Here is a 14212-nt window from a genome sequence, read left to right on the forward strand (position 1 = left end):
AAGTCTTAGGGGAGGTGTTACAACCTTTTTAGAACAGGGGAAAATATTCATAAAAACCACCACATTTGGGGGAAATGGTTGGGGCACATCTGGGGAACCCTGGAGGGCCGGGCTGACACCCCAGGGTGGTGAGATTTGGCCCTGGGCCTGGGTTCCCCACCGCTGGGCTAGTCGGTGCAATCCAACTCCCCCAACTCATGTATTGATAGAATGTGTGACCCTTTTCACCTGAATAGAGCTTCAAGCTGAAGATGCAGGAGTTATTCCGAATACATATTAATATAGGCCATTACTTTTCAGAAGTAATGAAAAGCCATGGTTTCCATCTGTGTGAACATACCTGCATAAGTCTTGGTCTTGTGTACTCCTCTCCTCTTTCATTTGGTAGGGATCGAAAACAGCCGTTTCATTTTTAGACTGCCCACAATTTCCTGTGACATCTGAATTGAGGTAGCTGTGGTTTGTTTAATCTGTGGTTACTGGGAACAAGCTAGGAGCAAACCATGGTTTTAGATCCAGGCTTGTTTGCAAACCATAGTTTAAATAAACCAGTTACCTGTGTTCAGACATCATGGGGAACTGTGGTTACTTTAAAATCAAAAGTAGCAGCTTTTGATCTCCTCCTTATGGGTGAGAAAGGCAGGAGGGTCAAGTGCATGAGTTGGAGGCTAGTTGTGCTTTGTTCTTGTAACAGGAAACAATGGCTTCCCATTATGTCTGACCTAGCCAATGTGTTTTTCTTCATTTGTATTTGTGATGTCTAGAGAAAAAAATTGTGCACCATTCAAGATTGAAAAAGTTTCGTTTGAATATCTTGAGTATCTCAGCTCCTTTAATTTACTTTGGCCACCAAAATAAACTGAAATTGTTGGTAACCCCGGAGATGAATGACAGGACTTGGGCAGGGAAGAAGGAAAAAGGAAATGTCTGTTTGTGGGTCTCAGCCAAATAAAGATTTCTTGTTGTGTCTCATAGGGACTTGGCCACCCTTGCACTGAAAGTATAGTTTAAATCCACATATTTCTTCAGCTAAAATAAATAACATTTTTTATTTGTCTTCTTTTAGAAAGTGTAACAAAGTTTCGATTATCTGAACTGATACCTGAAGGTAAACATGGGGTGGTGGGAGGGAAAGTATTCTTCACAACTTTCTATTACTATCTTGGATGATGGTAGCATTAGAAGGCACGCTTCTGTTTCCTCCCTATTCACCAAACTGCCATTATTATTAACTGATGAGATTATTCTGGACAGATTTATTTATTTAAAATATTTCTTGGCCAGTTTTCAGGACAGGAGACCTTCCAAAGCAGAGTATAACAATACAGCACATGAGGCAGAATCCAACTGGCTATTACACTTCCACCAATTCTCTTGTGCCCCGCTGATTCTGTTGTGCAAGGGGTGGGTTCCACTGATTCCGTTGCACGAGCCGGACCCATCGCTTGTGCAGCAGCGTGTTGTCGCTTCTTTCAGAGGGCTTTCAGAGGAAGCCCTAAAACCAGCAGAAATGCTCATTTTGCAATTGGAGCAGGTCGGTGGAGCTCCCTTACGCTAGGGTGACCATATGAAAAGGAGGACAGGGCTCCTGTATCTTTAACAGTTGTATTGAAAAGGGAATTTCAGCAGGTGTCATTTGTATATATGGGGAACCTGGTAAAATTTCCTCTTCATCACAACAGTTAACGCTGCAGGTGCCCTGCCCTCTTTTAAATCTGTTCACTCTACTATAGCTCCTGTACTTTAACTGTTGTGATGAAGAGGGAATTTCATCAGGTTCTCCATATATACAAATGACACCTGCTGAAATTCCTTTTTCTATGCAACTGTTAAAGATCCAGGAGCCCTGTCCTCCTTTTCATATGGTCACCCTACTTAAAGTGCGGCCAGTTCGATATGGGTGAAGGCTCTCCTTCAAGTATTCAATCCCAGACCTTTCAAGGTGAAAACACTTTAAATTGCACTCAGAAACATACCAATAACCAGTGGATAGTAAATGCAAGGTAACATATAGAATAGTAAATGCTATCCTGGACAAAATATGCTATTAATGTATAATTTAAAGTTCACGGCAGTGAATGCAGCTTGCAGTGTGATGACATTTTGTTGCGGCTGTCTGCTAAGTGAACACAGGGTGGCAGAATAAGCCTTTCTTGCAATTTGATCCTGAGTTCCTTTTTAATGGTCAAATTGCAAGAAAGGCTTGGCAAACTGGAAAAGGGTAGATTCGTCAGGTGAGATGAATGAAGAAAAAAGGTAACGAAGCTTAACTTAGTAGTAGGAAAAAGGGAAGAGGACATATAGGCAACTTTCCATTTAAAAAAAAAGCAAAAATGAAAACCAGTAGTTCTCAAGTGATATTCTGATATACTAGAGGGGGTGGGGGCGATCCTTGGAAGCTTGTCATGTATTCCTCACTGAGAAGGTTAGTAATGGTGGACAAGCTTCCCTGAGAGACAGCTTACCGCCTCCTCCTGCCCACCGCCATACTTCCCCTGCAATCTGCAGGCACAGGAGAGAGCTAGCTGCGTCCTAATGTACATTCTCAATTCCTTTAGGATAATTATGCGGCCTGGCCAGCATGCTGTAATACGACTGGGCACCCAGAAACACAACCCAGGTTCTTACACAATGCACAGGAATTCTATGTCAGACAGACAGTGGATAGGGAACAGACAGGCCCCATTCAGAAGACACCTTAAACCATGGCTTTAACCATACTGAATAAAGCAAAAAGCCTTATTCACCATGGTTAAAGCCGTGGTTTAAGGTGACTTCTGAACGGGGCCACAGAGGGATGCCAAAGGTGCTCCTTGCCTAAGGTGTCATTTAGTTAAGTCTAGTTATGGATGGAATTAAAACAAACAAACAGGGACTTAAATGTAGCTATATAGATATAAACATGGGGCTGGGAAATTCCAGATATAAAAAGAGTTCAGAATATAGCAAGCTGCTTCAAAGAAAACGGAGTCCGTTTGCAAGAGCAATTTGCACTCAATAGTGGTTTTCAGGTAATGGGAATAGACTCTTTCTACTCTTCATACTTGTTCATCCAAATCATGTTTTAAGTTCTCCAGTAACGTTTAATGTTCTTTTTTACTGAATTAGGCCAAACTCAGATATATTCTACTCCTCATTCCTTCTCCTTCCCTGGCTCTGTGTAGTATCTTCTAATTTATCTGTCTCATCAACGATACGTTGTGAGATCATTCAAATTTCATAACTGTTAACTGACCTAATTACAGGAAAAATGCAGTAAGCTATGCAAGGATATTTGCATAGAATGTTTGGCTCTTGCTACTTTTGTCTATACGGATGAGTGTGTAAGAACCTTCAAGGTTACAGTTGTACTGCAGATGATGGAGTTTGCCCTTCTAACATTCAGTTGGGTTGCTTTAATCAATTTTCTAAGTATGCTAAATGGATTTTAAAAAAATTCATAAAATTTTAAATAAAGAATGAGTATTCCAAAAAAACAAAATATTCCTACAATTTCTGCTAAAGGTTCCTAATTTGGTAGAGTCTGGATTATCCTTTTAAAATTTGTAGATTAAAACAATTTTGTTGTGAAGGAAATTGATATTCAAATGACATTAACTTCTGAAATTCAAATAATCATTGCTGTGGAACCCCTGGCCTCAGTCATTCTTTACGTTCATAGCTTTAGCTTCATATAATCTCCCTAACCAGAGTGGGGCGGGGAAGATGCCGACAATGATGAATGTGGTTTTAATATTATATATTTCCTGATGACATATAATTTTGGAAATTGCCCACAAAACAGTTGAACAGTTTGGCATTCAATTTTTATAGTCATTCCTAACTCAAAATAGAATGGAATACTTGTGATTAACCAGCTGAGAGCTAAAGATGGCATCACACTCTAGTTTTGCTATGCTACGCCAAGTCTTCCATTACTGAAGAAAGCGTAAAGGAACATTTCTCCTTCGCTTTTTTTTTTTAAAGTTGCAGATATTAATCACTGCAGCACAGCAGCTAAATCAGTGGAAATGAGCTTAGCAAGTTGCTTGATTTCAGGGCATTTCTTTGGCTTTTGGAGTCTTCTTCACAAAGTCTGGAATGGCCAAACAATAAGGAAGCCCCCCTCGCTAACTTTATGGCACCTCTATTGCGGTGACCCACATTTGGAGTCTCTTCATGTTTTTATTTCTCCCGTCCATTGAGATGCACCAAAGTGGAATAAAGGGCTGTTCTTTTCTCATGTTAGAGGAAAAGAACAGTTATATGGTGGGATAGGCAAAAGATTGGTATTTGGGGCTCAGAGACTTTTGGGGCAGATCTACACCTTGTGTCAAATCATTAGGAAAGCGGTATATAGAATGTGGATTGTGGCCCAACAGTTATCAGTGCACTTCAGTGCCCCTGTAAAGCAGTAGTGTAGATCTAGCCTTTAACTGAATTGGCAAGCAGGTGATGATGCGAGCTCCACCAAGCCCCCTGACAATTTCTCAAGAGCACTTGTATCTTGTGTGACTATGAACTTAAAAAATAACCACAACAAATGTTCTTAAAACACAGGTGACACTTCAGGGATTGTGGACAGCAAAACTGTGGTTCTCTGGGATTAGCACTAACCACAAGCTGTGCTGTCGCACACAACACTTTAAGCCACGGTTAAAGCTGCTAACCCTGCTGCAGACAGTCTGACTGGGGTTAGAAAGTTACCAAGGTTTAGCAAAACACATTGCACAAGACACCTTAACCAAAAGCCTTAACCAGCAGGGTTTAAGGTGTCTTCTGAACAGGCCCAATGGGTTTTATTGTGCAATTTAGGCTGCAATTGTTTACACACTTACCTGGGAGTAAGCCCCACTGAACTCTGTGGGACTTACTTCTGAGTAGATAAGTATAGGATTCCACTGTTTGTCTTCACCTCTCAGAAATGGCCTTTAGACTTGCTGTGAACGTTGTCCTTCCCAAATGAAAAGTCTTTGTTCCGTTGCTGAAACCTAAAAATAAGACCACAGCTTATGAGGTGCTTGAAAGTGAAGAGACAACAATTTCGAGGCAATACTAAATGTTTTATGATAATTAAAGGCCAAATGCAATTATATATAATCATGATGCATCCCACCGTACTAGGATAGTGAGAAGGTGGGGAAGATTAAATGCCATGTCAATGTGAAAAACAAGATATTTTCTTCAATAAAAATTAGCCATCCACTACATTTATCCATTCTTTCCATGAGTTGGTTAAAGTTATATTGGTGTAATTAGTAATTTGCTTCGCTTCACCTGAAACATGTTTTTATTCCTCGAAAGTGAGATAATCCTGCTTGGAGATTCCAGTGCCTTTCTTTACTTTCAGTTATGGCTGGTAGCTTTTGCACCCGCTTCTGAATGTCCTGTGGTCTGTAGGTTGCCATGCAATCAGGCAGGAGAGGATTCTGCTCCTTTCATGCCCTACCCTTTGGCAGAATGCTGCAACAATGGCCCTTCGATCAGTTCAGAGACTGGTTGAAGGTGAGGAGAAAGGCCACTGGCCCAGCAATGCCTGCAAAGGCCAACCTGTGAGCCGCGACAATAAATGGGATTGAGTCGTTTAGATAGTCTTTGTGACCTAATTTTTATGACAACTCGAGAGAGAGAGATGTTGAAATCATTGTACATAGCTACCTGAAAACTTCAGTTTCATGGGCTTCAATCATTTAAGAAAAACGCTTAAAACAAAAGCAGATAGCACTGGTCATAGTCAAAGGCAGGTTACAAAGACAAGCTTCCATTGTCAAAAAGCAGCTGGGGGCGGGGGGCTGATCCATACTGGAGGTGCAGTGGTGGTAAAGGAATAAAACACGCCCCACCCCATGCTGTGGTTATGATCCTACCCTGCAGCTGCTATTTACTAAAAACACACCCACCCCATAATCACACAATTCATAATTGCATGAATATTGTCATGTCTAGTCTGAGCCTTAGTCGGACAGGTCTCTAGAAGTAATCACTCGTTTCAACTTGAGGTTACAAAAATATATCTACTTGGAAGTGCTTTTCTCCTTAGTTGTAGCTGTTAGTCACCACTACACCATAGACACTCCAGAGGCATCTTATTCTCCTAGTGATGCAGAGCCCTTCCTCTGTGGTCAAATTGGCATGTAATGATAAGCCAGGAATTCTGCATTATTAAACCACAATGTAGATGAGCTGCTTGCTGATGCACACAATGGGGCTGTTCACATCATCCGACAGCCCACCTTGTGTTATTTAGCTCACAATAAGGTTGTAGTGTGTGCAGGGCAGGTGAGGCTGCCATTTTGAATATGCAATCCCACTCAGGGGTTGTCTTGTCATGCGAACCCAGTAAGCATGGGTTATACAAGGATTAAACAACCCTCGCATAACCCATGGTAGAAGGGTTTCGCGAAGGTTGTTTAACCACATAACCCATGTTTGCCAGATTCAAACAACACGATAACCCTTGAGTGGGGATGCATTTCCAACCTGGTGTCCAGATGTGCCAATGCTCGTTGTGGGTTAAAGAATCCATGACGAGCCATGTCGTGTTGTTCAAACTTGATCTATTTGCTCCTTACTTTGCATAAGTGGGTAAACAAACCAGGCAGTAATAGCTTACCATATTTATGGTTTATTGTGCTCAAACAACCTAGACTTAGGAGCCAACAATAAACTGTTTACATTAAAACTGGTTTACAATTCTGGCTTGTTTGGGCCCAATAAATTGTAATTTCAGTTTTGTTTCTCATTCGTATTAATAAACCAGGGTTATCATTATGTGTGAATGTGACTTATGTATTGTACACTATGCAATCAAATATTCTTAGAACAGAGCAAACATTCCAAGAAAATATCCTTTTAAGAGATGATATGAAGAGACTCTGTTCTGTTGGGAGACTGGTCACAATTTACGTGATCTACCTCATTCTCCTTTATTCGTCTTTCAGAGAAAGAACAGCTTGCATTTTATGAAGAGAACACTCGAGATTTTCTGTTTCCAGAGCCCAAACTGACTCCTACATATCCTGGAGTGGACAGAGAGTTACTAATGCACACACACCCTTCTTTCCCAGTGAGTTATTATGGGATGGTTACGCGTATACCAAAGTAATTAAGATCTACTCAGTACCCTTATTAATGTCACAGCTATTCCTAATATATGACAGTAAACATTTTCTACTTTTTAAAAATCTTTATCTGTTTATTGATGCTATTTCTCCATCACTTCCAGTTTAAAAAGGCTGAGGGATGCGTAAAAAACAGTTAATGTTTACTATAAGAACATTAGAAATGCCATGCTGGATCAGACCGAGGGTCCGTCTAGTCCAGCACTTTGTTCACACAGTGGCCAACCAGCTGTCGATCAGGGACCAAGAAAATAGGACATGGTGTAACAGCACCCTCTCACCCATGTTGCCCAGAAACTGGTGCACACAGGCTTACTGCCTCAGATACTGGAGGTAGCACATAACCATCAGGACTAGTACCCATTGATAGCCTTCTCCTCCAGGAATTTATCCAACCCCCTTTTAAAGCCATCCAAATCGGTGGCCATCACTACATCTTGTGGTAGCGAATTCCATAATTTATGCGCTGCGTGAAGAAGTTCTTCCTTTTATTTGTCCTGAATCTCCCATCAATCAGCTTCATGGGATGACCCCTGGTCCTAGTATTATGGGAGAGGGAGAAAAATGTCTCCCTATCCACATTCTCTACACCGTGCATCAGTTTGTATAAAATCCTTATAAACGTTTAAACCCTTAAAAACATTATGAGAACAGCCTCAACACAATAAAAAGCAGCAACAAATTCTTCATGGTTGGAAAAGGTGGTGGCAGAAGAAGACAAAGGCGTGATCTACACCAAGCAGGATATTGCACTATGAAAGTGGTACTAAAGCAATATATAAAAGGCAGGAGCCACACCAAGCAGGATATAGTGGTATGAAAGCGGTATATGTCAATGGGCCCCAACAGTTGTCAGTGCACTTCAATACCATTATAAAGCAGTAGTGTGGCTCCTGCCTATTATGTACCACTTTCATACTGCTTTCATAGTGGAATATCCTGCTTGGTGTAGATTAGGCCAAAGTATGGAGTAGCTTAGTGGGCTTTCATAGGAAGGCTGCTCCATAACTTTGGTACAATCATTGAAAAAGGCCAGCCACGTACCTAATAATTTTAGGTTTTAACCCTGAATGGAAGGAATAAGGAATAGGACTTCACATTATGATCTGAAGGGACAGAGAGGAAGTGCTCCTTCAGGTACACAGGCCTTAAGCTACTTTTGGTAGCACTGGGCAGCACTGGGAATTGGACCTGGAAGCCATATACATCTTCCCAAGCTTTACAATTGTCCTTAGAGGCCCTGCTCTGTGTCTTTTTGCCATTGGAGATAAAAACATAAGAAGAGCTCAGCTGGATCAGACTGAGGGTCCATCTAGGCCAGCATTGTATTCACACAGTGGCCAACCAGCTGCCCACAGGAAACCCACAGGCAGGACGTGAGTGCATCAGCACCCTGACTCTGATGTCAGGGTCGGCATCACTGGGCATCTGCCAAGGCCCATGTCCTCAGTAGGGTTCCCACTACCCAAGCCTGGAGCCTCCTTGCCCTGTTGCCCTTCCCCCTCTTCCTCCTCATTTTTCTTGCTCATTCTCATTCACCTACTTTCTCAAAGCAAGCAAGAATGAGTAGTAACTTCTACTCGCCTCATCCTCTCCTTCTGTTGATGAGTCTGTTATCATGTAAACTTATTGCATAGATTTAATTGTGAGCTGTTTTATCATTTTTGATGTTTATGTTTTATGGTGATTTTTAAAAAAACGGTGTTAGCCATTTCGAGTATAATATGCAGAAACGTGGGATAGAATTGTATAACCAGTGTAACTGCACCAAGTTGAAAGTAATATAGGGTGACCCTATGAAAAGGAGGACAGGGCTCCTATATCTTTAAGAGTTGTATAGAAAAGGGAATTTCAGCAGGTGTCATTTGTATGCATGTAGCACCTTGTGAAATTCCCTCTTTATCACAATAGTTAAAGCTGCAGGAGCCCTGCCCCCTTGACCAGATATAAACCTAATTCTATGAAGAATTAGGTGTATTGTTAATTATTATCATCATCATTATTATATTTATTTATATCCCGCCTTTCCCGCCAATACTAGGATGAGAAGGGAATTTCACCAGGTGCTGCATGCATACAAATGACACCTGCTGAAATTCCCTTTTCTATACAACTCTTAAAGATATAGGAGCCCTGTCCTCCTTTTCATAGGGTCACCCCAAGTAATATGTCTGACATGCTTTGAGTATATACCACTAGAACACTTTGGAAAAAGGCAGTACATAAGTGGAGTAATTACTGCAGAAGTGAAATAAATATGGTCAGCACCGTCAATAGCTGGACTGCCAAGTTCTGCATTGGTTGTAGCTTCTGATATTTCTTGGGTATTGTCACTCTGATTGCAACTGACTGACTTGCCCTACTTGCTAAGTGTGGGATTCTTTAGGGATGTCAGGGTATTGATGAAATGGCAAACAGAATAGGTTTTGCACCTTGCATTAGTGCAAGTGGCAATTTCGTTATAAATGTTTCTGCACCATATCAGGCAGGTTTAACCATGCTAGTGGCTAATGTGGAGTTGGTCAAAACATTACCATGGCTGAGCTATCCCCAGACTCTCCTGTGTCCTGCTTGTCATATCTATCTCAAGTGACGGCTGCTGTTGCATAATGCTGCAGTTGCGGTAGCAAACTATTATACTGTGTTGAAAGGAGATTGATTTTTAACAGGAGCTTTGGTCATTTTTCAAAGAATGGGCATGTGTCAAAGTGTTTATACACTTTTGTAGGGACTTGAGGCAATATACTAGGGATCTCCTAGCCATTGGTTGCTCGCTTTGCTCTCCCCTGATAAAACATTTCATGAATAAATACATCATATTCTTAAAGTATTTTCTAATTCGCTTTTATTATGTCCCGATAAAGATGTGGACATAGCAGATACTTCTTTTCATTCCATATTAACTATACATACATTTATCTTAACTCTTGTTAACAATTGAAGTTGTCCTTTAAAAATATATACTTTTTGGAAATTACTAACCCATATTTACTCAGGATTTTTCCCCTGTTTATCATTGTCACTTTTGCCTATAACAGACTGATAGCCTCGTCCTGTGCATGCTTACTCAGAAGTAAGCCTCACTGAGTGTGACTTACTCCCAGGTAACTATGCACTGGATTGCAGCCATAAGGTGCTTCAGGCACCTATTGCATTGTTGGACTTTCCCTTCCTCTGCCCCACGGGGCATTACCTCCAACTGCCCTGTTGGAAGGATTCCAGGAGAGAGGGAGGGAGGCAAGTAAGTGAAGACCACCTCAGAACCCCATCCAGTGGGACTGCTCCCCTTGGGTGACCATATGAAAAGGAGGACAGGGCTCCTGTATCTTTAAAAGTTGTATTGAAAAGGGAATTTCAGCAGGTGTCATTTGTATATATGGGGAACCTGGTGAAATTTCCTCTTCATCACAACAGTTAAAGCTGCTGGTGCCCTACCCTCTTTTAAATCCTGTCACTCTAGTGTAGCTCCTGCACTAACTGTTGTGATGAAGAGGGAATTTCACCAGGTTCTCCATATATACAAATGACACCTGAAATTCCCTTTTCTATGCAACTGTTAAAGATACAGGAGCCCTGTCCTCCTTTTCATAGGGTCACCCTATGCTCCCCACCCCTCCCTTTTCTCAGGGTTTTCTACCACCAACTGCTCTGTGGGAAGGATTGCTGTGTATTCTTGTGTTTTAACATTTTTATGTGGCTGTATTAATGTCTGTTTATTTTATTTACAAGCTGCCTTGGAAAGATTTATATCCTGAAAGGCAAGATATAAATATAAGAAGTAAGAAATAACGATAATATTGGCCCACTTCATATTTTTATGAAGGTTTTTTAATTCTCACATATAAAGCTACCTGACAGGACAAGTCCATGCATGTTTACTCAGAACTAAGTGCCACCAAATTCAATGGCTGTTGAGCACATATGAGTGAATCTAGGCTGCAACCCATTCAACGTTGGACTTGCTTCTGAGTAAACATGTATATTATTATTATTATTATTATTATTATTTATTTATTTATATAGCACCATCAATGTACATGGTGCTGTACAGAGTAATACAGTAAATAGCAAGGCCCTGCCGCATAGGCTTACAATCTAATAAAATCATAGTAAAACAATAAGGAGGGGAAGAGAATGCCAACAGGCACAGGGTAGGGTAAAACTAACAGTATAGGATTGCCTTGCATAAGCATCAACAGCCAAATTATTTTACATCTTATTTCATTCCAGTCCTCCTTAGCAGTTAGCAAAGTGGCTTTCTGAAACAAGAGTTAATTCAATTGTCTTTCCTTAAAGTGGAATATTTCAAAGTAATTCCTTTGTTTAAGCAACAATAGTATTTTATCAGATATATTAGATAGGCTAAGTACAGATTATCTGTAGTGGGTTATGTTAAGCATTCTCAGATCCACTTTGAAGAAAAATGGTGCATCTTGGATTAATATGAGTGAAATGTTTATTAACGAAGAACCCTAAATGGGTACCCAAACCACCACCACCACACAGCCGTTGTTTTAAATTCTTTGCATGGACTACCTTGATGCTGTAATTTGTTCATCTATAGCAGCTTGCCATGTGGATGGGTAATTTTGTCTATGCCATTCCTCTGCTCCATAGAGGGAGTCATGTCCGCAAGGGCTGAGAACTTGTTATGTCTAGGCCTAATATACTGATTCAGGTCAATGTCAATAATCTGAGTATTAATGCCAGGCCTAGCAGCCACTATGTATAGGTAGGTGTGATCATTCCCCTGTGCAATGCTCCTAGAAAGAAACAGATCCCGTCACTGAAATCAGAAACCGATTCCACAGAATTTGCAATCAGGATTTTAAAAATGCAGAACAAACCAAGTGATCTGCAGGTTATCTATCTATCTATCTATCTATCTATCTATCTATCTATCTATTTATTTTTCTTGCTCCCTATGATAGCTGCAGTGATGTTATCACTGCACCTTCTGATCAGGTGAACAAATACTTTTCAGTTGGAAGCAACTGATATGCTTACAATACAATCTTATGCATGCTTACTTGGAAATAATTCCATTGAGTTCAATGAGACTTACTCCTAAGTAACTGTGCAACTTTCGCATGCCAATTAACTTCCAATATGAATAATTTACCTAACAGTGAGGTCTGACAGATGTTGGTTCTTCCTGGTGTCTTTAAAAAAGAGAGAGAGACTAACACAAAGAAAAATGTGCCATTCTCTTGTGGTGCTTTTATATGTGAGTATTTGCTACAATGCTTTATACTAATTCATTCATTTAAAATCTCTAAGGGCATTGCTCCAAAATTAGAGTTTTCCACAAGAACAACTATTACAGAACTTCCACTTCTGGACAGAAGATGGTATCGTGTAAGTAATTTTAGCTAAGTAACCCACATATGGAGGGAAATTTGTTTGATCAAATCTAATCTGTCTCTGTATACCTCATTATAATATTGCCTTTAGTATGACGTAACAGTCATACTGATTTTGCATTTAGACAGATCTCTCAAACTTTTCTCAGATTGTTAGTTATGCTAAATAGCCACAGTATTGGAAGGCTGTCATAATTTAAACTTTTTATCATCTCCAAAAGAGTTATGTTTATCGAAAGATGATTCATGGTCTGACAGACCTTTAATCCTATCCCTATTAATGTCCTGCCTCTTATGCCGTTGGTGTCAGCAATTTTTCCTCTAGAGACCTTCCTACATTGTCTCACAATTTCTGTAAAAAATAGATATCCACCCATCATTCCAGACCAATAATCATCCAATTTCATACATCTTTACAGATGTGGTGATCAAAGGCTATACAAAGCGGTAGTTGTAAGCAACTAGTTACATACATGGGTTTCCCCAAATGCAGCCAGTCACCCATTGACACCAAATACAGCCATTGACACCGGTAGAGGCATCTATTTTTTCGTTTTTCATTCAATGTTGTATTTGTAAGTTACTTTGCTTTCTTTTTATTATGGTTTGATTGCCTTATTATAAAAGTTTAATAATAAAATATGCATTCCTCCATGTAATAGGGCTCAGATAAGTATCATAATATAAATGGATGTAGAAAGCTGCTTACAAACTCAAATTTCTCCCTGGATTGGTGCAAAAAAGATCAATCAAAGAATATTTTTCTGATTAATTATTAGTGACTTTACGGATAGCTTGACAACAAATGATAGCTTTCATTTCTTAAATTGTAATGTTATCTCAAAATGGCACCTATATTAGAAGTTTGGCAATATGCAAATGTATTCATATTTTGTATTAAAAGACAAAAGAACTGGTTTTGTTCTCTTTGTGAGAGGAGAGAATAGCATAGGTATAAACAAGCTTCTTCTGAGAGTCTGTGTCAGAGAAGCCACGCACCTGATCTAGTGCAGTATCCTTTAAGTTTTCTTGCCCTAACAAAGACACTGAAAAATAAAGTGTTCTCTTGAGGATTTGTCTTTCTCTTTGCTGAATGACTGTCATGAGGGGCTTCTTGCTTTCAACCTCCACAGGTGTCAGTGGGAAATTAACCCAATGAAATCTGCTTTATTTGGGAGATCCGGGTTCTAGTCCCTACTTGGCCATGGAAACCCATTGGGTAACTTTAGGCCAGTCACATATTCTCGGTCCAACCTACCTCACAGGGTTGTTGTGAAGTTAAAATGGAGAGGAGGAGGATTATGTACACCGCCTTGGGTTCCTTGGAGGAAAAATGGTGGGATATAAATGTAATAAATAAATAAATAAATAAATAATAAAATCATATGCATGTTTAGACAGAAAAGAGTCCTACAACTAGCTGGAGCATGCTGGGATCTGTAGGTCTCTTTTCTGTGTAAACATGCAAAGGATTGAAGCATTAGAGAATAACCTTTTAGAAGATAGAACCCTAAATGCCAAAGTATCACACTTGTTGTTAACTGCTGAAAGAGTCTATCATATTCAGCAGCATATAAATGTTACAAATAAATTAATAATATCCAAACATTTCCCCATTCTAATATGAAGGTTACATAATGGTAACATTTTGTCCTCAAGGGTACATTTGAGATTCCAGCTGTTCAAACTTCAAGCCTGTCTACAAGATGTTTAGTTTGACAAGCAGAAACACTTGAAATGAGCACCTTT

At 40.0% G+C, this 14212-nt stretch overlaps 1 protein-coding gene across 1 annotated transcript in view; it reads left to right on the top strand.

The window, feature by feature from the left end:
• Positions 1-14212, top strand: part of SPATA6L (spermatogenesis associated 6 like) — a 37863-nt gene that overhangs the window by 4444 nt on the left and 19207 nt on the right. The window contains exons 4-5 of the mRNA XM_063128552.1: positions 6921-7045; positions 12381-12458. Coding sequence (XP_062984622.1) covers positions 6921-7045; positions 12381-12458 — 203 coding nt within the window. The remainder of the gene's footprint in view (positions 1-6920; positions 7046-12380; positions 12459-14212) is intronic.

This window comes from Elgaria multicarinata, chromosome 6 (genome assembly GCF_023053635.1).
Source record: "Elgaria multicarinata webbii isolate HBS135686 ecotype San Diego chromosome 6, rElgMul1.1.pri, whole genome shotgun sequence".
Taxonomy (NCBI): domain Eukaryota; kingdom Metazoa; phylum Chordata; class Lepidosauria; order Squamata; family Anguidae; genus Elgaria; species Elgaria multicarinata.